The 25399-nt window shown below is 41.6% G+C and overlaps 1 protein-coding gene across 4 annotated transcripts in view; it reads right to left on the bottom strand.

The window, feature by feature from the left end:
- The window catches only part of LOC138624335 (signal peptide, CUB and EGF-like domain-containing protein 3), a 72365-nt gene that overhangs the window by 15147 nt on the left and 31819 nt on the right, over nucleotides 1-25399 (bottom strand). For 2 of the 4 annotated variants that reach the window (XM_069704445.1, XM_069704447.1), the window contains exons 5-9: nucleotides 14580-14726; nucleotides 12927-13043; nucleotides 8252-8299; nucleotides 3024-3140; nucleotides 1429-1551 (exon numbers count right to left, since the gene is read on the bottom strand). In XM_069704445.1, the coding sequence (XP_069560546.1) occupies nucleotides 1429-1551; nucleotides 3024-3140; nucleotides 8252-8299; nucleotides 12927-13043; nucleotides 14580-14726 (552 nt within the window). The remainder of the gene's footprint in view (nucleotides 1-1428; nucleotides 1552-3023; nucleotides 3141-8251; nucleotides 8300-12926; nucleotides 13044-14579; nucleotides 14727-25399) is intronic. The other 2 variants (XM_069704446.1, XM_069704448.1) reach the window with 1 other exon arrangement.

Raw genomic sequence — 25399 nt, 5'->3', positions numbered from 1 at the left:
AGCAGTTTTTCATTAAAAGTGGATGATTTTTTTCATGATATTAGCTTTTAAATATCCTTAATTAACAATATTTAGTGAGGTTTTTTTTCAACTTGGACACTTGCCAATGCCCTTTAATACCTGTAATATCCTGCATTGTTGTGTGCAAATTCATCATTGCATTATGGGAAATGTAGGAACCAGTGCTTTTGGAGCTTGCGCTTCATTAAGTACTAAAAGTAAGTATACATATAGGCCCCTGCTGTTTTAATTCTAATCGGTCTTTTTTCAGTATGTCTCTTGTGAGTCCTCAAACTTTATGAGTACTAAATTTGCTGTACACTTTTTTTAATCGCAGATTTGCGTTTCAACACCAAGAATAAAACACAAAATACACATTCGCAGCTACACTTATCAAAAGAGAAACAGTTAGGATAAAGGTTAACCTGAGTCAAAGTAAAGTGTTCCCACAAGTCACTGTGCTTTTATTTTGCCCTGCTTTCATTCCAAGGGTAAGGAAAAAAATGACAGGAATGAGAGGATAAGAGGCAGACAGGTGACTCAAGCACGAGGAGTGTGTGTTAGCTTGGCAACACCTCACTCAACAGGAGGTGAGCTTTATCACAACCCTTCTCCTCCAGACAAAACACATCGCCAAACAAGGACAACATTGTACCGAAGTTGACTCTGTGCACCCAAACAGCACATGGCTGAGTTGGTTAAGGCATGGTGCCACAGAAAACAAGCTGTGATTTACATTCCTACATGCACAGACCGCATTTTCTCAGTTATCTGTGTTATTTTTGCAAAATAAACTTTGCATTGTTGGGCTCCAAATAATGAAAGAAAGGCATCCGACCAAAAATAGATCTGAGGAGGAAAGAAAGTGGCTGAAAAAGCACGGTGACACAGCGTATGTTTTCATTGACCACATATGATGTTTACGTACTGTGTGGAGAGTGGTGGGATTCAGTGTAGCAATTCAAAACCCATTGCAAGACATTGATGTGTACCAGGCTGGATATTGATTGACCACATCAATAAAATAAAAAGAGAATAAAGAAATAGGCTGTCATCTGGTTCTCCGCTTGGAGACAGGCTGAGCTCGGCTCCGCAGTTTCCAGCCTGCCTGTCTTCTTTCAGCACATGTTTCTGTGGTGGCTTGATTCGTCCAAGAGGCAGAGGTTTTAGAGTTGGAGCTCTAATTTCCCACACCTGTGTTCAGCCATGGTAAACTCTTATTTGTTTTGCAGCTAGCCCTCCCACCTCCTGCTGAGCGATGGCTACCACCAAATGTACCGGACAAACAAGGCTGAGAGGCCTGGTTTGGCCTCTTACTATTCTCACTATATATATAACAAAAAATGTTCAGGACACATTTTGTGGTTAGAGCACACATGAACATTTGTTTTATTTAACCGGAAAAAGGTAACGAAAAGGACAACCTACCTTGACATGTTCTCTCATTGGTTAGCAGCTTGTAGCCTTTCTTGCAGCTGCACTCGAAGCTTCCCACTGTGTTTCGACACACATGATCACACCCCCCATTGTTCAGACGGCACTCGTCAATGTCTGCGAACAGAAAATTTGAATTAGGAGTGCATTCATCAAATCACAAAAAAGAAAATGCCTTCTTAGCACACAGTGGCCTATTTACACATCCAGTAGACACGGAGCAACATTAGCATTCAGTTGGAGTTGTTTTCTTCTTGAAAGATGTTAAAAACATGCTGCTAAGCAGAGTTGCAGTGTCAGATCATTCTGCGAGGGTTCATCACTAGCTTTCAATTGAATCCATGGCTAATATAAAAGCATTGATAACAGCAGGTTTAACATAAGTCTATAAAAAGATGCTAGATGTGAACAGGGATGTGGATGTACATAAATCAACAAAAGTGCAAAACAGGATGATGATGTGTTTGGCTTTACAAGCATGATACTCTGGCAAAAACTAGAAATAAGCTTCGGGGATTTCCTTACTGGCCCTCAGACGGACTCAAATCTTTTTGTGTGTGGCTTTAATGGGATGCAGCCTTGCAGCATTAAAGCCTCTAAATCATCGTTGTCCATCTCCTTCCGATTACTCGGCTCTTTATTTCTGCAGCCAATGCTCAATCGATATGTCATGTGTTCATCCCCGCTTTTGATGGTGCTCTGCTTTGGCGAGTTTGGCAGCAGCTCTGATTAATTCTGAATCATCAGCACAAATGAGGCGTCTGTCTCTGGAGGGGAGTCTTCATCATCTGGTTAAAATAAATGCATGAGAAATGGAATTAAATAATCCCTTCCTTGCTCCATCTTTGTCTCCACTCCTCAGAAGTGCCTGGCCTGAAGCAAGCTCCTGTCTTCTTGTGCCAGTGCTGCCTGGATTTGTTTTCCTCTCGTTTCCTCTCAAACCAATCTCGTATAAGCCAATGTAGTTTTATCAGAGTTGTTACTATAACATTATGGCCATAAAAAGTAGACAGGTTTCTATCCCTGCTGTTCTGGAAACATAGATTGGCCTCGTTCTCTCCAAATTCGTCAACTCTCTGTCAGTAGTGTCTTTGTTTCCCCAAGTCTCCAAATATAATTGCACGTACGGTTTGGAAATGATTTATTTGACGAAGCATAACTTGCTACAGTTGAGGATGCTCTGCTCACACACAGAAAGGAGAATGATGGTAATGCAGTGGATAAACTGTCAGGAAAAATGGTGGCATGACAAAATATTGCTCAAAATATGCTGCTGAAAAACAGAAAGTAGTGTGAGATTGGTGTCACCAGAACGGATACAGAACGGATATACTTAGAGCAGTTGTGGGTGCAAACCAATAATAGTGTAGTTTACAGAGAGGGAATCTAACTAGCAGGCTGAAAAAGGTTCACATCTGGGGGTGGCAACGGTGTATCTAATTATTTGTAATTCCTGTGAGTTACAGGTGTAGAAATAAAAAAAAAGCTCCAGTGTTTCTGACAACATGACGAGCAGGAGCTTAATTTGGTGGCAGCTTAACAGGTGCAGCTTGAATGCTGCATGGAACCGTGGGTGATGGGTGGGTTACCTTTGCAGGTCTTGCGGTCCGGCTGCAGTGTGAAGCCAACAGGACAGCTGCAACGGACTCCCGTCACTGAATCGTGACATGTGCTATCGCAGCCGCCATTGTTGACTGCACAGGTCTCTGCAGGGAAACAAGCACTCAGTCAGACAAACTCCATAGAAAAATACAAAAGAGATGCTGTCATGACCTACTTATTTCACCCCAGTGAAACAGCAAACATGCATACTTGTATCACTGCAAAAATTAGAGGGCGTACTAAGACTGTATAAACACAGTCTATCAAACAGGAGGAGATGAAAAGAACAGCCAGATGATCAGGTGTTCAGTGGTAGAAAGGAATTAATGAGGAAATAAGAATAAAGAAGAAGCTGAATGAGATTAAATGGAGGGGGAACTGAACTGAAGATGGAATTTGTGAATAATGAAAGAAAGAAATATTATCAGTAACACAGCCAAACATAGAACTTCACGCGTTCGATTTATGTGTGCATTAGTGTATAAAAAGAACGCGAGCATGTGCATGTTTGCTTGTCTTTGGTCAAGGTGAATTACGACCTCCAAACGTCCTTCGTACTGTCGGGCATCCATCTCTCCTCCATTACGAAGGTAGAGTTTCCACTTCCAGACACATGCAGACAAACTGCCACTTTTTCCTGGTTTTGACAAAACCTTCCAGGCATTTTAGGGATAAAAAAGCAATTTCAGCTACCTGGCCCCTGTGTTACCTCGACTGATTTGAAAAAGGCAGGTAGTTGGTCAAGACAGGATGGCCGAGGTCTCTTCTCCAGACAGTGACAAATTTCATTTCATTTTGAGACTTTCATTTTAAGCAACAGTACAGGAGAAATTTGCTCTCACATCAGAGACCACTGTGTGCCCAAGAGTTTTGGGCAGCTTTATAGAAAGCCTCACACACTTCAGAACAAAAATCAAACAAGACCCCTCTGTTGTGACCTGGAACAAGCACTTTAACTTGCTGTAAGGGAGCCAGTCATCTACCCAGCTCATCACTTCTCTCTAATGATGTTGGCTGGCAGCCCCTCTAAAAAAGACCTGGCACAGCTGGGCTGGTCTACGAATTCACACTGGCAGGGAGATGGCAGCTCACACGTGGCATTAAAGAGGGAATGCAGCTGCACAGTTTTTTCTTCTTCAGAGAACGAGGAACCCTTTGGGGAAACACCTAATCCTCTTCACTTAAATCTAAATCTGCACTGGCGGCAGCAGCCCTAATGAAACTTTTTAAAGCTCTTTCTCGCAAATAAAAATCTCGACTGTAGACTAGAATTATGTATAAAAGCAAAACAGGTGCTTACAGTGATGTAATTTTATGTTTTATAGCCGTTTCATACACAACAGCTCAAAACAGTACAGTGGATGCTGTTGTACAAGAACAAACATGGTGCACATTAGCATGCTAATACAACAGAAAAAATATTCAGTAAATGAGCAGATTGAGTTTAAAAAAAGGGTTAACACTAAATGAAAAGGGCAAAATGTAAAACACCAGCTATAAAGGATTTAGCTTCATTTGTACATACAGTGTTGGTTTGTTGCAACATCTGCCTGTCATGAGACCTTTTCCCTGACCAAGTTAAATTATTTTATATTCTTTGCCCAGTTAATGAGGATTAAATTAAATATCTACTTCCACAAATTTTCCTGCCTTGGATTTAATAAAATATTATCTTAACTTTAAAAGTTATCTTCCATAATATTTGTAAAATACATTCTCCACCTAATTTGACCAAGTGGAAACCAAGTGGATGCAACCCATTGGTTTATGAAGTGCCATTATGAAGCCTCGAGTTCAGATTTTGGCCATCGCCATCTTGCTATTTTTTAGCCAGAAGTGACCATATTTGGATGATTTGGGGAGGAGCGAGCAGTGGATCTGACTCATTCCGATTGGAAAAATGAGGACCCTAGGCCCCGCACACCTAACAGAAACCTGACTGCACCACAGGCCTGTCAAACAGACACGCCCCCACCCCAAACATACTGCTTTTTGAGGCCTAATATCTAAGTAATGACGGGATTATTTTCAGATGGAACCGCCAGAAAAGTAAAAAGAAGGGGTGACTTTAATAAATGACACCAAAATAAATGAAATTTGTATTTCATGAAAGAAGTTTAATGGGAGTCTATGCAGCCGGAGGCTTTTTGGAGCCAACCACTTGTGGCCCTCGGTGGTATTGCAGTTTAAGGCGCTTCCTTATTATTCCAGACACCGAAGCTACGACCACTTTTATATACACTATGAATATGACCCACCCTACACGAGTGTTTAAGGTTAAAGTGCGACTATTTAACTTTAGGATGAAGAAATCTTTCTCTTACAAATTAAAAGATGAATTTATAATAAATAAAACACACCAGTGCTCAATTCAACATTCAATACTTCAATTCAAGGTCTGGTAGATAATGTATCCCAATAACAGCAAACCGTATATAGATTTTGCTGTCACTGACATTACTGTGACAGTTTGCTGACTTCTGCTGGACTATGTGTTTTTATATTGTAGGTTCATCACTGATGATATGTACGAGTAGCACCAGAAGGCGCATCTCGGACCAAAAAGAAAACATTTTCCATTTATTCACATTCACAGAATTGTTTGCCGTCCCTTGTGTCTAATGTGGCACCGTAGCAAAAGTTACACTCTTTGACATACTTTAGAGCTGAAATCCTTTTTTTTGTGAAGGGTTTGCATTATTTCGTTTGCTCCCTGTAGTCGTCAGAGCACCGTGATTCTGCCTCGGAACCTTTGCAGGAGAGTGATAGTTCATGATGGAGTATGATAGCCCGGTCCTAACCCAGACTTGAGAGCGTAGCGCTGTGGGTTCACATAATTGCAAAGTGTGAGCAGAGACAGTTGGCAGACGAGACGATAAGACAGTGTCGGGACATGCCTCCAAAACGCTTAGTCAGACAGCCATCTCACCAAACTGTAATGATCATGTGTTAAGAGAGCAAAGAAATATTTTTGACATTATGGTTTTGTGAAGACAGGAGAGAGACACACGCTCTGGTATGTGTGTCGGTTTGTGTGTTTTGGATGCACACCAGCCACATCTACCGTGCGCTGGGTTGGGACACGCAATTACGGTAACAGCAGGATGATTTTTCTTAATATGTGCAGGGTGTTCGGTCTAATGCCGAGTCTCCACAGTATAAGTTTCATACAGAAAGGTTCAGACAGTGTACATTATAGGAAAAGCCACATGATTTTCAGAGGCAGCACTTCTTGATTTAGATCAGAACTGTTGACAAGCAGCTTGTCATCAGCCATTTAGGACGACTGCAAACAAAATAGAGCAAAAGGGTGAATGGACAGAATTCACAAAAAGGCACAAGGCAGAGTCTCCCTGAGAGTTGATCACTGGAAATAGATGGCTTTAAACCAGACATTAATAAAACAAAACCCACAGAGAACAGGCTGCAAATGCTCTCTAAAGGTGCAACCGTAAAACTGGAGACAATCCTCTTAAAGCAGCATGCAAAATATGTCTCTTGCTCTTTACGTTTCTATTTCTGAGGGAAAAAAGTGGGACACAAAATGTTGAAATAGGTCAGACTGTTATAATGTAGCATGTAGCATGTGGGGGACTGTGTGTTCATGTACATACAGCAAAGCAACAACTAGTAACTTAAAGCACCACTGTTTCGCTTCCTACCTTGAACGGGCTGTTCCTCTGAGAACAAGCCTCCTCCCTCAGTTTCTTACATGGTATAATTAAATCGTAAATCTCTTTGATGTATCAAGGTTTGATACATCTTCACAGATTTATGAGTTTATTTTTCTAGGCATCTTCGCCATTTCTATAAAAACACATCTCATTCTGAAAATTGGGCCGAAATGCATTTGTGATGCTATCAAGTTTCAATTCTTCTTCTCTCTCTTTTTCTGCCACTGCAAATGTAGTGAAACAAATTACTTGTGGCCACGAAATAGAAGACGAAACTCTCCAATTGATTATTTTCTGCATATTTTCTGCATTTTTACATGCGTATGAAACAGCAATTCTGTGTTTAATCTTTTGTATGAAGTTGTGCTGAATCATGGACACATCATTGTCTCCCTCGCCAAAGCTAATAGGCCGTGATGATGGAGTTTAGGAACTCCACAGCCAAGTGTTTGAGACAGAGCAAGCTTAATTTTGCTTAGTTCAGTCATATCAAAACACAAATAAAGCCACAGTCTTTGGTCTGTTTCATAAAAGCCAATAAAAGTCAAACTGATGATGTTTTGGACTTTTTACAAAGCCTACTTGCACTTGTGCTAATATATGCGTATTTCAGTAGATCAATCAAACTGCAGCGGTGTACGAAATAAAAAAAAAAAATACTCTTTATAATATTCTTTACCTAAATTAAATTTCTGGTACAATCAAGTTAAAAATAAAAAAAAGTAAAAGCCCTGCTTTCAAAATTCTATTGAAGTAAAAGTAGAAGAGGTATTAATGATCAAATGTAAGTTATCAAAAGTAAAATGACAGATTTATTATTAGATATTATTTGACAGTTAATACTGCTACATAAATTCATAAGCAGCATTTAACTGGTCAGTGAAGCTAGTTTTAAAAAAAAAAAAAGAAATGTTTTAAATTCGGCAATTTAACCCCCTCGGGTCTTGAACATTTATCTGAAGAAAGCCATCTGAGAAATGTAAAGGGGAAATGTCTGTACATTGTAACTACTTCCAACATCTGATGTTTCTATGACTTGGAAAAGCTGACAGATAAATGTAGTGGGGTACAAACTACAATACATGCATTTAATTGCCGTGACATAGAAGTATAAAGTAGCATAAAATAGAAATACGCAAGTACTGTGCTTACTCGCACAAATGTCAAGATAACATTGAAGTAGAAACTTGACTCTGCAAAGCGAAAACTCCCTTTTTTTTTTTTTTTTTTTAACAATATTTGATACAGTAGATCTCCGTCTCTTTATATAATGCTCGCACTGCTGGTCAGAAGCTCCCTGTTTGCAGCTGTGTTTTGAAAAGGTGTGGTTTGACACAGCCAGTGGTTGTTATTGAGAGGGCATTCGCAAGAAGGAAGAGGAAGGTGGTGGGGGAGTCAGAGGTCAAGGGTCAAAGGGATGATGCCCCTGTTGGGAGGGGAAAGGCCTGATCAGTGTCTGCTAGGTTAGCTCTTCCTCTATTCCCCCTCCCACACACACCCACAGACCCCCAGAGAGAGGAGTCGGAGGAACACATATTTACCATTAGGGAACAGCTGTGGGGCTGCCTGGGACTGGACACTTCTCTCCCCTGCATGCACACACACACACACACATTGTAAAAACACCACTTTAGTTCTCCGTACACTTGAACCACACAGCATCCGTGTGATATGTAAGATAAGAACTAATTTGATGTGTTATACTGCAGATCCCCCTTATTCCCTGCCACGTGGTACTTTCTGTCAGCGTTAGCGGTTTGCTGCATGTAGCTTCCCTTCTTACAGGTTTTGTGGAAAATAAATAATGAGTGAGAACAGCCTTTGATCTTAAAAGGGGCTCATACCTGACTTCTGCTAGAAAGAGATGGGAGGAAAACCTGAGGAAGTGGCCTCACCATTTAGCTACAATTCTGTTGCCACACTGTGAGTCGATGGATCGGTTTTCATTGTAGCACAGTTTTTGTTTTTTGCTTTTTAAATTAAATTACATGGAACACAATCTTGTGTTTTTAAAACCGGATGAAACAACAAAGAGACCTGTCTGTTGTTTTGTATCACTCCTCTAGACAGATGATAGAAACCATCACTGACAGGAACATTTTTCATTTTCTATCTACTGTATGTTCGACACACTGTCGTCCGAGCACACATTTAGTTCAATTACATTTTTGGTGCAGCCACAAACAGCACAGCTTATCCCTGATCTCCATAACATTTCTGGAAAATGCTACGCTAACTCAGAAGTATTCCTGCTTCTGCAGGGCCACTTCTTCAGGTCGTCTGCCCATCGCTCACTAGCAGGAGGCTGAGGCATGATCACATTATAGTGTGACAGGTTGTGATCCCACATCATTTATTTCCCAGCAAGCTCCAAGAAACTCACTAACTCTTGCAGACACCGGTTGAGTGTTGTAAATAACCGTAACTCATGAGAGGCATTGTTGGGCAGGGAATCAGGTGGATAGCTTGAATGATAGGGGACTGTTTCTCCTGCATTTAACAAATCATTAATGTTCATTTATGGCCACAGGAGGTGATAATGACATGAGAGAATGACAATATGGTGTTGCAAAAAAAAAAGACAGCGTCTTCCTGGTAACAACTTAACAAATAGCAGCAATTACTTTCCAAATCCTGACAACTGATAATGACAGGTCTTTTTCTGAATTGAAAAGGGTGACATTTCAAGGCAAAAGTGTTACCTTGTAACATGCAGTCATACAAATAAATATTCCACACAGTGCAGACAACGAGCAGTTTTATTGTTTGCGTGTGAGATGAGGTTTTCGCTAGTTAGTATGAGCACTGTGAGCCTTGACAGACAGAGCGAGTGGTTAGTGCTGCAAGCTGAAAGTCGGGGACAGCCAGATTCATTTCTGCGCTCTACGGTGTCTTTTATGGTCCCGATTATTTCAGAATTAATGGTGTTTGGCTTTTATGTCAAGTCTCTAAACACGGTCAGTGGCCCAGCCAAACAATTGATGAGGTGTCCCTCAAAACTATTTTAGAAGACATTAGTGTCTTTTTGTGTTCACCTGCTGTTATGTCAAAATATGAGTTTTCATTTACTGGCTTTCAAATCAACAAGCAAAACTTTACCGGTGAATCACATTTCTACACTCCTCTGAATGTATATTAGCTTTACCCCCTCACAACTAATAACTGGCACACGTTTTAGTATGCAGATCGTGCACTCTCACCCATTGTAGCTGCAGGATTGGGCTCATTAACAAAAAGGAAAATGGCTGTTTAAGAGTGTTTAAAATTGCAGCGAGATCTTTCATTTTTATCCCTGCACAAATTTAATTATGTTTAAAAAAAACATCATTTCAAAATAAAAAATCACTTTCAAACCCTCTAATCAAAACATGTATTCTTTGAATTGGTTATTCTGGCATCCACAGTCGGCTCTTTTGAGGTGCCAGATGAAGAAGCAGATGCTCGAGTCAAACAGCAACACCACAAAGCATGCACAGTTTACATGGACTGCCACAGTTCCACCAACACGTCCCAGTCCCAACGTGCAGCATCCACACACAGTGATTGTCAGCAGTTAGAGGACAGGGCAGTGAGAGACCTCTGAATACACCAGCATGAATGCACAGACCACCCGAAATGAGAGCAATGTGTTTATGTAATGGGCATATGCCTGTGGACTACATGTGTTTACATGCATGTGATGCATGCATGCAGGATATGTATTGTATGTTTGTGTGGTTGTTTGTATAGCTTTCAGTTTGCATTATAAAATGCACCTCTTGCTGCGTGTGTGTGTGTGTGTGTGTTCGTCTTGCACAGTGTGGCCAACTCTTCAGTTGATTGAACTCCTGAGCATGTCGGCATCTGCCTGCTATTTGTGAATGTTTATGATTTGCTGTGCTAACAACATGAATGCTTCCACATGATGTCCGCTCCTTTCTGATATCTGAACTTGATACACAGACCACAGGTCACAGTCAAAAATCTGACTTTAAAGAGTGTGTGTTTGTGTGTGTGTGTGTGTCTGAGAGACAACAGTGAATGTGTGCCACCCATACAAGCCTTCCTGACACAGAACTTTCCACCTACAATATACAGAGTATCAACAGAGGTGAAACAGGAAGGATAAAGAATGATCACTTCCAAACAGAGAAGTATTTGGCGCATTATTACAAAATGCACGACCTGCCTGGGTAAGAAGAATCACCACAAAATGAATAAATATGAAACCCGTCACCAGATGGACTGAAGAGTGAAACTGCAGCATACTGAAAGAGCCCACCAGCCTAACGACAAAGCCACTGACAAGGTAAAACCTGTTTTGTAATAATGAATTGTGTTGCTTTTAGATGGACTATGCAGAGACTAAATGAATCATAAACGGCTCCAAATCAATCCTGAGACTAAACGGTTTATTCTCACTTTGCACTGTTTCTATGGATACCAGCTAAACTCTATAGATCATTTACTATTTTCGAATGCGTTGGCAGAGGTAATTATCACTACGTGTCATGAAGACATGCATAAAAATACTACACACCCACCAGCAGCACTTACTGTTTTCTTCCTTGTGATATTTTAAAAATACATTTAATTCAGAAATAAAATTGGATTTCTTGGCTTCAAGAAATATCGTTCATGTTATGCACTGAAGTAGAAAGAGAGATTTCTTTCTTCAAAGCAGAGTTAGCTGTTGCATTTTGTCTTTGACAAAGGGATTAAAGTATTTTATTAAAACCGGGTGTGCTAAACATACAACGTAAATTAATAACAGTTTGAGCATATCTTTTTGTTAAATATTTGAATGGTAGAAATACCACAGAGTTAGTCCTCATGCACACTGGTGGTGCCTTATTGAAGCTCCTCCAACGTTCTTGTCACTCACTCTCTCGTCAGTGGTTCATTTGGCAGAGCGTTTGTTTTATTGTGGTTTTATTAACTAATATAGAGTCTGAGCGATGGAGCGCCCCCGTGTCGACCGCAGAGCAGCCCTTCCTCCACCACTGAAACCCCAGACTCTGTAGGGGAAATCAGAGAACTTAACTGGCTGACTGCTTCCTAATCTGGCACACCAAATGTACGTTTGCTCTGCCTCGAATAAGACTGGCGAAGACATATAATTTGGTTGCAGTCAAGTTTGTGGCATCCTCCTGGCTCAGGAGGGTACAACAATAATGACAGGTTGGCTGACCAGACCTTGACATAAGTCTGGCTCTCATCAGGGCTGCGGTAATAAAGGGGATCCAGAAACACTGAGCTAATCAGCCGCTACCCAAACCGAGCTCTCAAACTTAACAGCCACCGAAACCAAGCCACCACTTCACCAGTCTGTTCTGCAGGCGCTCCTTCTTTTACTATGTTTGTCCTTAAAAAAAATATGTTTTATCCCACTCCTTTTGGCTTCCATTACAAACCTTGGTTACAAAGGCTACGAAGCACAGGGTACATTGGTTTAAATGGGTTTCTACTGTTAACAGAAACTGTTAATGACACTTTGGTTAAACCGGCGGATAAAAGAAAGACCTGTCTGCATCTATGGTCTGTTTCACATTAACACCTGACAAAGTTTATTGCTAATGTTCCATGATTGTTGATGAAAGGCTGAAATATCTGTGCGTTTCTGCATGGCTACACTCTGCACACGTTTATGGAGAACTGTGAACTTCTGCACTCAGAAGTCCCATCTGATATAAAAGTGCCCTTCAGAACGGTTCAATATGCCTGAGTAGCTGAATGATTTTTACTCAACTTAAGTCAACTGAGGCAAACACTGATAAATGCCAGTGGAAGGTTAGGTCAGGTGTGTGAGTTAATCCCCAACGGGAAGCAGTGGAGGAAATGCCCCAGGAGCTAATAGAAGGTGTGTCTGACATGGCTGAGAAAAACAGAGGAAAAGGCACAGTGTCCAGTAAAGAGAAGGAGGTGGACGAGAAGCCAAAGCAGATGCAGGGACTGAGAGGTTACTGGAGCAGCAGCGGCAGCGGACAGGAAAGCACAGTGGGTGGTAGCCTTTTGTCCTTGCATGTCACAGATCAAGAGAAAAGGCTTGAGGATACAGTTACTGTAACAAAGCCTGTTTCTGAACTTGCATTTTATCACATAAACCTAATTTCAAGCGTTAATTAAATTTGCTGTCGGAAATTGGCTGCTGAACTAATCATTTGTGGTTCTACATTTTCTCATTCAAAAGCCATTATTTCTTGCCCTTGGTAGTCGTATCGGGGTGAGATGACTCACCTACACAAGTCTTTCCATCGCTGTGCAGGACGAACTTCATGTGGCAGGAACACTTGGGGCCGTGGTCTGTCTCCTCACAGATATGCTGGCAACCCCCGTTACCGTAGTTACAGGTCACTATCAAAGGATACATAATTAACACAAATTGCACTTACAGGATAATGCACACTCTTTCTTTTTGGGGCAGTGGAGAGGTGAGAGAAAATGAGTGGGAGAGGGAAAGTGTGACAAAAATCCACATTTAGAACCTCAGGTGACACTTTCTCTGAACCTTATCTATGACGTTAATGTTGCAGGCTCATTTCAGACCGCATTAAGTCCTCCTTCCCAGAGTTTTAAAAACACAATGTAATACAGTAAGTTTTGAGTTCCTCAAAGTGATGACAATAAAATCACAACTCAGCCTCACCATCTAAGATATGCTCACATGCTAAAAAATGGTCTGAAATTACTATAAATGCAAGAAAAGTGCTTGCTGTTACCTGAATTATTGTTTAGCCTCAGAATATGTTACACACATAAATACAATTAGAGCACCGTAAACCAATGTGACCTGTTGTAGACATCGTTCAGCATTTTCGATGCTTATTAAAAACTTTGTAGAGCTGCACTTGGATAAAGGTCAAAATCTGTGTAGAAGAAGGGCATGCATTGATTTCCATATTCACCACCTGAAGTGCTGAATCTATGTTAATTACATAAACCACTATCCTGGGTTTATTAATCCTTCAGTCCCCAGACGTAATCTTTTTATCCTTCCGAATACAGAGTTACACTGGAGCTGCCGACAAACTGAGAGGTCACATTTTTTAAAACTCCGACAACTAATGAGCAAGTGGCTGTAAAAGTAGTAAAAGTCACTGTGAATAAGAGCCTATGAGCTGTTTGTATTTGAATACATTTAATTAATTCTGCAGAATAGAAACTGTTTTACAGTTTCTGACATTTCTAGAATACACAGAAAAAGACTTGTGTTAGTTGCACATAAATGATAGGAAGAGACATGTTTGTGTATTCATGTGCAAATATATTTGTGTGCTAGCAGGCGAGGGGAGCATTAACCTAGGCACTTTTAACACACCTGTGATGACAGAGTGAAAAAGAGCACGAGCGAGCCGAGGCTTCTACCGCCATCCTGTCTGCACCCTACCATCCCAGCGCCTTTTGCCCTTTTCCTGGGCTGTCACAGAAAAACTATAGAATAACACTTCTCCAATCCTTATCCAAACACAGACAAATCCCCCATCAGCCCTGGCCCCAGCTCTGACAGGATGATCTCTGTTGCACAGCAACAGGAAGTGTGCGCTGTCCGTCAGAGCGATCCCCTTCGAGTAACCTCCACACTTGCCCTGGTTGTGTAAATGATCACTCCTTATTTGATAAACATGTTTTTCTTTACCAGGACCATTCAGGAGATTAGTCACGGCTTGGTAATGCAACATAAATGTTAGTAGCCAACTTCAAATCTGGTGGAAGGCATTTGTGGAATGAGTGCAATTATCCATCATCGCCCAGCCCCAATCACCTTTTCACGAGGAGCCTATAAACCATGCTTGTAGTGTAATTCCCTGTGTGTGTGTGTGTGTGTGTGTGTGCGCGTGTGTGTCTGTATATCTCAGAGGGGGAACTATGCTCGAGGTTGAGATGGCTTACATTTGCAGTCCTTCATGTTACGCGTGAGCTGGAATCCAGGTCGACACTCACAGGAGATGCCACCCTTCTGTGTTTCCCTGCAGATGTGTGCACACCCGTGATTCTTGTCCATGCAGGTAGGTCCCTCTTTTGCGCCTTCTGGTTGCACTGTGAAGGAAACAACAAGACCGGGAGTTTATCTCTTGAACCGCCACACAGATTACACACTGTTTTTAAAGCCAGAGACCATTCAGTAAACTAGGAGGTTGGCTTTAAATCAAATATCACAGAGAGGGTTAAGTGGACAAAAAAATGTTCAAATGCCTGTCACGCATTCTGACCCCTCAGTGCCTCATATGCCTACTGCTGGTGACTGACATGCCCAGTACCCCTTCACAAAGATGCGAACACTTGTTGGAACATGCTCACTCTTTTCAGGCTATAAAAAGGAGTCTGCCTACAGAAAGGATAAAACTCCCAGCAGGGGCTGATCCCGTGGACCTGTAATTTTAATTGAGGTAATCCCCCATAAAGAAAAGAAAAGGAGCAACACAGTGAAAAAAAACCCTCTTTGGTTAAATTCTCTCTGCAGAGACTCTGATCAAAAGGGATTGCACTAAAATAAAGGTGTCAGTGTACTTTTCATGAGTCACCAAAATTGAAGCACTTCAGTAAAAATGTGATGAACTTCTAAAACAAAGCAAAAAAACAAAAACAAAATGAACATACGGAAAAAAAAACCTCGCGGTTCAAAGCTGTCGCGGTGTACAAAAATACATCATTTCTGTGTGACATTAATTATTGATGAAGAGGCACAACCGACATCCAGCGTACATTTTCATCAGAGACCCTCTTTTCATAAATTATAGCACGAACGGATGCAGCGCTGCATCTGCCTTGCTCTGTGCTGTGATAACGCTGCTGTTTTTATGGGGAGAAGACAGATATTTGACTTATACGCTGTGAAATTCTGCCACCGCTACAGATGCAGTGACAAACCCCAGCTCCCTGGCTCATTAAAAACCAAACAGATCCTTTTCCTTTTCCCTTCTCTATTGCCGAACAGGGAGGTGGCGAGCAAAAAGACATCTCCGTTAATGTCTCATTAAATCTGCTGCCACGCTGAAGGGTGTTTGGAGGTCAAACTTTCTTAATTAGCCAACTTTTTGCTGCAAATTGAAGAATTTGCATATTTTGGTGTGGAAAAGTCAACACCTAGTAAAGCACATATAACGTGTGGACTCTTACTTTATTCGAAATGTAATGTGTTGGTATAGAGAACTACAACAATCAGCCCCAACCTTAAAACCACTTGCTTAATATTATGTAGGTCTCTCTGGTGCCGCCAAAACTGTTCTGACCTGCTGAGGCATGAACCGAGACATTAGCAGCAGCTCCTTTAAGATTTATTTGTTTGCAAAGTTGGGCTTCCCTGGATCAGACTTGTTTTTCCAGCACATCCCACGTATCCTCGATTGGACTGAGATCTGGGGAATCTTGAGGACAAACTCTTGCCAAAGTTGCTCAGATCTTTATGCTTGCCCATTTTTTCTGCGTCCAACTCTTCAAATTCAAGAACCAATGTTTACTTGCAGCCTAATATATCTCACCTCTTAAGATGCCATTGGAACAAGATAAACAAAAGTTATTCACTTTACTTGACAGTGGTTTGGATGTTGTGGCTGATTGGTTTATATGCTGTCATACAGTAAATTCCAGATACCTGCCTCAAGGGCAACAAAGAGATCTCACATTGAAAGGAACAGGTTTTCTCATCCATCCATCCTTAATTACTTATTTGTGTACTTTAAATCCTTTAAATGCCTTCATGTTTTTCAAAAAATGGAACCTTCCCCTCATGTATTTCCACTCATGGCTGATGTAAAGAATCTTTTTTGACTCTTCTACACTTCAAGGAGCTGACAATGCAGATGTGGGAGACAATTCTGACCTCCAAGTTAAATACTGTCCATCACTTTAAGTCTGTCAACAAGCGTCACAAGGTCACACAATCCTCTCAGACTTTCCTGCCTGAGCTGTTGACATTATTGCAGACAGGGTGAGCTATCAGACACTAACTGCAACAACAGCGTTCCCTGGCTCACAAAGACTCAGCGCTGAACAAACACTGGGCCAAAAAGGAAAAAGCACGGCAGGACTGAGTGAAGTGACCATGACAGAGCATCAATAGAGCAGCTGCTTTAAAGTGCTGCAAATTTCAGAGCGAGTCATATGGATATTTAAGTAGGATGTCGAATTCACTGGTCCCATTCACTGGTCCCTTTTCTTGGCTTTGTGTCTACCCGAGGCCAGAGCAAGAAACAGAGGATTGAATTTCCAACTATTCCCCAGTGGACTTAAGATTTGTATTATGCATCCCAAACCTCATTTCACTCTCCCTTCATTTTTATGCAACCCCTCTACCCAAACGCTACAGACCCATCCATCAATAAAATGTCCGGCTGGGGCCAGAACCTGAACCTTCCGCTCTCTGAGGATCAATAAAAAGCCAAGGTGTTGACACAATGGCCCTTTTCTCCAGGCCAGACCCGACTATCATCCACCATGTGCAGGAGCCTCTAACTTGCTGCTAAAGGCCTCCAGCTTAAATCATTGCTTAATGATGGGAAGTTAAAAGAAACCATCCTTCTGTACGAGGGTGGATAGGAAAGTGAAGAGAAATAATAATGAAAACGAGATTCTTCATGCCATCGTCCAATAAAAGTATTTGCTGACCCATAAAACATAACTCTATATGTAGAAACAAAGAGAAATTAAACTCTGTTATAGGCAGAACGTTGTACAGGAAATAGAGTCCCAACTCTTGGACCTAATTAGGAGCCATGAAAATAATGAAACTGCAAACCAAAAAAAAAAATCTGGTTACGGAATATATTTGGTAAAAAAAAAGAAAAAAGAAAAGAAAGGGAACTGGAAAAAATTAATACTGCAATTAAGCAAGAAAAACAAAGAACGCGCTCCTTTGGCAAAGTAACCACAACTTTATGCCCCCAGAACTTGTCCAACCTCTGCATGACCTTTTACCAAACACTAAAAGGTGATGCTGTTGCCAGAATCCAATAAATCCAGAGTTTTATTTGTACACTATAAGTATTGACAGATGTGTGTTAAAGAAATAGTTGGGCAAATGTACTGTCTATGCACTAAATGTGAAGCTAGAGCCAGCAGCCAATTATTTTAGCAGTCCCTTATCTTACCTTTTAATTCATATAAAGCCTCCATGTCACTTTCACAAATTGTTTTGAGCAAATCAGCCAAACGAGACTTTAAGGGTTCCAGTTGTGTTACCCGTGTACAGAGCCAGGCTAGTCGTTTCCTACAGTCTTCTTTATTTGAAGAGTCACCTTTTTTCTGACTGAGCATTATGAAATTAAGAAAAAAACAGAAATCGCTCATGTGAAATAACCAAAATTGTTCTAAGCTTGGTAGAAAATCGTGTTTACATGTGGGATCCCGTCACTCATAATAAGAAGCCCGCAGAGAAACCAGTTTTCAGCAGCTTTAAGATATGACATAAAGGTAGATACACTGTAAGACTTATTAAGAGCTTTTTGGACATGGTCAATTTCCAGTTCTCATTCTAAAACTTAAAGAAATAACAACATAATCCTCTGGGATAAAGTGACTATGGTAAATTCTTTCTCTATTCCCTGAAGCTGAATCCATTTGTGTTTGTCACTCAGTTGGTATATTATTTATATTATAAATCTGTTTTCAGTTTTTTGACTTTTCCTCTAACCTTTGATCTTTAGTGAGATTATTTTAGATCATTTGAAAAATGTATTAAAATGAAACCATGTGAGAAGTTCAGAGAAATAAATAATTGGTGGAGCTGTTAACAACTAATAGACACTGATTTTTGTAAGACATCAGAAGCCAAATAGGTTGGAAGCAACTGGTTTAATCTTAAATAGCGTGTTGTATTTTAAAAGCTTGCTATATTATTATTATTTAAAGAAATTTACTTTGGAGAGATTGATTGGAGCTCAATCACTATCTAAGCCAGTGGATGGCTATGTAATCTCTTGTGAGGTATAAATTATGAAGGTGTTTCTTCTATCCTCTCAGAAGCAGACTATCTTTTACTAAATTGCAACAATCTATTGAAAACGTACCCATATTCCAACACAATCAAACATCTGTCTGACCACATGTTGCACACAGGGGCTACAGGCTCTGAATGACTTTCCATCTGAGGTAAAACCTGCCTACCAAGAAAATAAACAACAGTAAACTTTCAGCAGCAGGGTATGAGTTTTAACATAACATGAGAAACTGCATTAAAAACAAAAACAAAGGTTAATAACTTCAGCTAAGATGGCAACTCCTGTGATCCTCTAACAAAAGATCCAAGGAGACCACAAGTTCTTCACCACAGTCCTGCAAGCTCTCTTAAACCTGAGAACCATGTAGTGGGGACCCTGAAACAATGGGGCTGAAGTAGTGGAAGGCATGTGAAGGGTTTATAGTCTGCTATGAGTGCTTGGGGCAGTGAAAAGAGGACTCATGGTCCATGCTGAGCTGCTGTCATACATCTCAGAGGGGAGGCGGTCCCCTCTTTGCTGGAGAACATTAAGCAGCTCGCTAGTGTTGGGTGGATACAAACTGAAAAGAAGGGGCCTAAGCATGGAGCCACCACACTATTAAAGCAACATTCCTTCCTCTTAGATAATGGGCCCTTAAAAGTTTTAATAGGAGGATAAAAATGTCAGCGCATGGAAAGGAGAATGGGAAAGAACCGGACTGGGTTGGGCTGAGCCGCAACGCAGATGGTCAGACAGAGCAACAGGGCAGCGAGCCGGTCAAGGAAGTAACTCTTCCCCACTAACTCTGTTCGTAAAGAGCAGAGAGAACCCATCCAAGTGCTACTGTTTGGTTTGCCTGATTTTCTGCAGTTCCCAAAGGCCTTGTTGAGGCTGCTCATTTTACTCCCTTTTTTCAGAGAGGAGCCACTAAAGGCATAAACAACCAGAGAATGGAAAAAATAGCAGAGGTCCTGGACTCTGAACTGATACACGTCACTGCCAGAGGGCTTATTGTACAACTTAGTTTGGTGTGTTGTGCTCCTAGAATTAAACAAAGCACATAAGGTTGCCATATGATCCAACACAAGTCCAGCACACTAGTTTTCTAATCACCGGTGAAGAGTTAAATTCATATACTGTAAGAGACCAAAATAGAAAAAAACATGGTGGATAAGCTTAAGGATCTTTTACAGTGTGTAGTGGCATTGGTATAGAAGTTTGCATATTGTGGAAACTATGTGTGTGTGTGTGTGTGTGTGTGCACGCGCACGCGCATGTAAGCATACGTGCATTACAGTGTGTGTAAGCACGGACACACAGGGACATTTGCATAATGTATGCATGTGGCACATGCATTTGTGAGCATCTGCCCATCTGTGTCACGGACAGTTGTGCAGCACCTGCTGGGAACGTGCCACTCTCCCCTTCACTCTTCCCCTCGTTCTATGAAGGTCACCTCTCCGTGCAGTCCCAGCGGAGCGAGGCACGCTCCCATCACAACCGACAACACAGCACAGCACATCCACGCTACTGGCTTTCTTGAATGCACAGACACAAAAGACACGAGATACAGTATGTTATTACAGAGTTGCATTCTTTCCAAAAATCAAAGCGAGAGGCAGCTGAAGAAGGCATCTGTCTCTGCAGAGCTCAGTTGGGCCCTCTGGTTAAAGCCGTGACAGCCAAGTTTGAGTGGAAAAACCCCACTGGCACTCTGGCAGTCCGCAGCAGCATGCTGGGCTGGCCGGCTTAGAGATGGCCTTCAACAAACCCACGAGCAAAAGGGATGCCCGTCTCAAATGAGGTACGGAGAATTCAGTGGCAAGGCAGCCAACATTTGGTAAAGCCCAAGCCACTGTTGTATATTTGTTAAAGGGTGGGGGTGAGGGGTGGTGGGGTTGAGGGGGGCATGGGGCCTGTCAAAGTCTGGATAAAATTGGAAGATGAGGGGAGATAATGTAGGAAAGAGAAAGAGGGAAAGAAAAAAAGAAAACAGAGAAAGGGTGGAAAGAAAGACAAAAAGGGACAAAAAAAAAAAAAAAGGGTCCCGTATGTCTTCGTCTCTGCAGCACGGAGCCTTTGCTCCACTTCCCTAGAATAGGAAAAGAGCCTGGTTATACGGTTGGGCTGCAGAGCAATGGAGCAGCGACTTCTGCACTTGTAAAAACAGTTCTGTGGCCAATGCACAGACAGGCAGGCAGGCAGGCCGACTGAGAACCAACAGGGGGAACATGTAAGAACCACGCTGGCTCTGGAATAGTGGGACAACCACATAGCAAGACACAAACATACAGAAAACCTTATAAAATGTCCTTTCACGCATACAAATAGTTATATAAAGCATTTCACTTGATGACCCTGTGCCTGATTTGAAATCAGGAGGAATGTCACGGCTGGAGAGCAAAACTAACTGAGAATATGATGCAACCATTCATAATGGATTTGATCACGTTTATTGGAAAATTCCTCGCTCTGCTGCAGTGCTGGCCAGCACAGCAAACACACATCCTGTAGTCGACATGCCACAGTCTGCATCTAAATGTCATAACAGAACATGTCTGAATGTGCCTCCAGCAGGATTAAATAGAAAATTATTGCTTTGTGTACCTGTGCGTGCAAGTGTGTGTGATTATGTCCGTCATGTCCATTGTATTCATATTTGAATTTGTGAGGGAGAGAGTGAGAGAGAGATTGGCTGCACAAGGGATAACAAGCCCTTTGGGAAGCTAAGGAAAGTTGTAAACATAGGAAGAGGTTTTCACTGACAAAGTAAACATGTCCTGAAAAGAAAAGGTTTGCTGCACAGAAAAAGTCAATACCTCCATCCACAGTGAAATGACTGATAAGAAATGATGAGGCTACTTTTTTGAGGAAATTATTCTGCAATTTTTTTCCTAATAGATAAACATTGCTTAGGTATTTAACCATTACATGGAAACTATTACTGTTCTGTTGACACAAGACACATTTTTCATGCTGGACTTCCCTCCTGACTCGAAACCCTGCTTGCTCTTCACTTATGTTCATCTGTTTCTGATTGTGCCCATCGAAGACTGAAGTGCAGTGGCCTATTACAGAGTCTGACTGCAGTAAAAGTTGACAGCAAAGTCTTGGGGTTCACGTAATCAAATCTTTCTTGACAATAATCTTTCGACATTTTGTAATGTAAACATAGGGGTGGTGTTAACTCTCAGACTCTGCAGGTTTTCCCACAATGGCACTTGTGCCAAGTTGATTGGCAGTGAGAGCAAGTTTGATCCAGAGGACTCGACATCTTGTTGAAAGTTACAGCTGCCCTTTAACATGCGCCAGTTCAACTCTCTCCTTCAGCTGCACAGTCTCGCAAGGAATTCTGCTCAGTGGATGATCCGACTTTCAAAATCATATAATTGTATTTCATGTATTCTGAGCCGAAGACAAATTGACTGAATATGCAAGTCACTAAATGTGACTTACATAACCGCCCGTCAGAGCACACTTAAGGTAATTGCCCTACCGGATATTCATAAACGTTCAGGACTGAAATTATGGATGTGTGAGTTGACTGAGCCTGAAATTCCTGAATTCCAATGTGCTGGATCGCGTCTCACGCACATACATCGCTGTCATCCTCCTATATAAAAGAGATAATAAATCAGACGGAAAGCAGTGGAGCCCCTCTTAACCTATAAATGGCATTCCTATCAACCCCTAAGCACCTTGGCTGGCCTTTGAAAGGCTTTATTTCTTGACTGGAGGAAATGTTTGGGGAAAATAAATGAACTGTTACGTTTTGGCCAGCCAGACGATGGAGCCTTCATTTGGCCAAAGTTATTCCTGCTGAGGGGGGCAGGGGCAGGTCTAATAGGAGACAGGCCAGCAGCAGCCTTGTCATTAGCTGAGAGGCTGGCAGACCCCTGCTGCCTAATTGGCACAGGCTCACTGCTAACAAGGGCTCGCTACCAGCAGGGGAAACAGACTGGTAGCGCCAGGCACTGCAGTGACCAGCTTTCCACTGTCCCCAGAAAGACTGGCAGAAGTAGCCCAGGGAACACCTGACCCATTAATGGAAGAAATGGAAAGCTGATGTCTTTTTAATGAGAACAATAAAGCTCATGAGCAAACTGCACCCCAGGCTTTGCTCTTTAAGAGAAGGGGCTGGCAGAATGGATGGTGGGTTGCATTTAAACTGACTTGGCAGGGAGATGAAATCAGCTTTCATTTTCTCAATGATTCTTTTTTTCTGAGCCACTCGTGTATAATTTTTCAGTCGGCCAGCTGAGTAATATTTGCAGCAATTTTGCAGGGTTGTTGCCTTCCAAACTCGGCGAACTCGCATCCTCACCACTTCCATTGTCTTTCAGACACGCACTGTTGTAATAAGAGCTGTAATAATACACAGCTGAATAGTTGTTCTGTCTGTTAGTCTTTAACAAACAATGATACAATGACAGGGCGGCTATCTGATGAGTGAAGGAAGTTTGTAGATTTATGGCAGCTTTAATCTCGTGATCCAAATGGGTCTTGCCTGGAGGCAATAAAGACAAAATTAATATTAAAATGGAAGATTAACAGGAACTGGGGGCATTTATCAAGAGAGAAGGAGTAAATGAAAGAGAGATGGGGGGAGCTTGGCAAGATTGGACCGGTGTTTCTGACAGCATCAATAGAGTAGTAGAGCTTTGAAACACATGAACTGGCTTTTCACTCCACTCAAAAAACACTGCGTTTATGAAATGTAAACATTGACAGTTCACTAGGCCAGACTGATCTCATAAACCAGATTTCCAAGATCCCCATTTCACCATCCAGGAGGCTTAGGAACATCACAATCTAATGAGTCCCAGCACGAGCAGTTATCTCGCAAAAGACAGAGGAGAGATGAGGAGGGCCGAGATGAAGAGACAATAGGATCCTTGTTATACATGCTGTCGAGGCTTTCTGAATGAGAAGAGCTGCTGCAAACCCCAGGAACCAGGAGATTAGATCTACAACACAGACCCGCCTGAAAATGGTAGAGCTGAGAGATCTGTACTGGATAATTACACCTTAAAATAAATGTCTTTTGTGACAGTGATAACAGCTGTTCATTCGATTGGATGCTGTTGTACAGAGTAGGCCGTGAAACATAGAGTTTATACAGTGACATCACAACAAAGAATCACAAGGACATCACAACAAAGAATAACAGTGGGAACAAATTATTTGCTCCCAAAGACCCAAATCTCAACCAGCAGAGTGTGTCTGCTTTTAAAGTTGAACTGAAATTAAAATTTATTTCTGTAAAAATTTCAGTTCTGTTTGTTTTGACTTATTTGGTCAATTAACATTTTATTCAATGTTCTATTGCAATAGCATCCGAACAGAAAGTACCTTAATCAGCAGCAGGGCCGACGGCTCAGACACTGATTAGTCCCTGTGATCCGAACACGCCCTGTATTAATCTGTGACTCTGTAACATGATTCAAGCTACAGAGCAAGGGAAGGAGGTCAGAGACACACCCACTGCTGTGAGTTTTGACATCCTGTTTTAACTACAAAGAGATACAGCTAACACTGGCTGGTCCTGCCTCCTTCAATGAGGAGCTAATTGTGCTGCAGATATCACTCAGCAGCTGTTGAAATAACATGAATTCAAAGTAACATTTAGTCGGTGTCAGTGCTAATGGTAGCAACCTTAGTTAACTGGCTTCTACTTTAAATGTTGCAGCTAATTGTTCAAAGACAAACAGGTTGAATCATTAACAGACAGCTAGCAGAAAGCTAACAGTATGTTGACTTGTTAAAAATGTTTGAAAGATTGTGGCACGCTCGATTCAGTACAACTAATATTGATGATCTTAACAATGATCTTTAGTTAGGAACATCAGCTCCTGTGTTGCATGTGTTTTTGTGAGCACTCGTACATGTGCATTTGCAATTTCACCATACATTTCTGTCTAAAACCTGGGAAATTGGCAACAAGAACCATTGAAATGCTTCGGAGAATCTTGTTTTAGTAGCATTTGTGTTTCAAGAAGGGTCAGAACATCACTGTCCAAGACCGAAGAATGGGGGTCAGATCAGAAGCACAATCAGGTGGGTTTTCTTCCACATTTGTAGAGTTGTGCGCCACAAATTCTTCCCACAGGGTCAAGACTGTCAACACAGAATTTAGTGACTGTCTGAGGTAAAACATTCAGCGTAAACAACCTGAACTGTGACGCAATGGCACTTTGGTTCTCCAACATGACAACGTGCCTGCTCAGTGTGTTTCTTGGCCTCAACACAGTCAATGCTCCCCACCAAACCAACTTGCTGGATTTGACTGCCTGCGACTTCTTTCTGCTCCCCAAAATAAATACTCACCTTTTTGACACTATAGAGAAGATCTAGCGTGCATCGCAGACTTTACTTGACAGGACTTACAGGGATCATTGCAAGCATGGCTGAAGAACTTTTTAATAGCACCTCACACCTTTCTGATCGCATATATTATTTATATTTCCATACTACGAGTATTGTAAGTTGGCAATTACTCTGTGGCCTGTGTGAGGATGGTTTAATTAAGGAAAATGACTCTTGTACTACCGTTAAAAAGGTCGGTTAGCTGCAACCAGAAAGATTTACTTCTGCCCATAGGAGCAGGTTAAAACCAGCATACATGTATAATAACAAACTAGAATGGATCCATCACTAACTCCAACCGCAGTGCTGTTGTTTCACGGACCCAGACACTGAAGAAGACTACCATACATCGATGTGCAAAGCCGAGATATTTCCTGACAGCTTACTTTGCTTGAAATAGCGCTATGATGTTCTGAATGCATGAAGGTC

The sequence above is a fragment of the Brachyistius frenatus genome, unplaced genomic scaffold (assembly GCF_029030835.1).
Source record: "Brachyistius frenatus isolate BFR_SWC_R1_liver_20210118 unplaced genomic scaffold, ASM2903083v1 Contig_50, whole genome shotgun sequence".
NCBI classification, from domain to species: Eukaryota; Metazoa; Chordata; class Actinopteri; family Embiotocidae; genus Brachyistius; species Brachyistius frenatus.
This window is presented reverse-complemented; position numbering and strand designations above follow the sequence as displayed.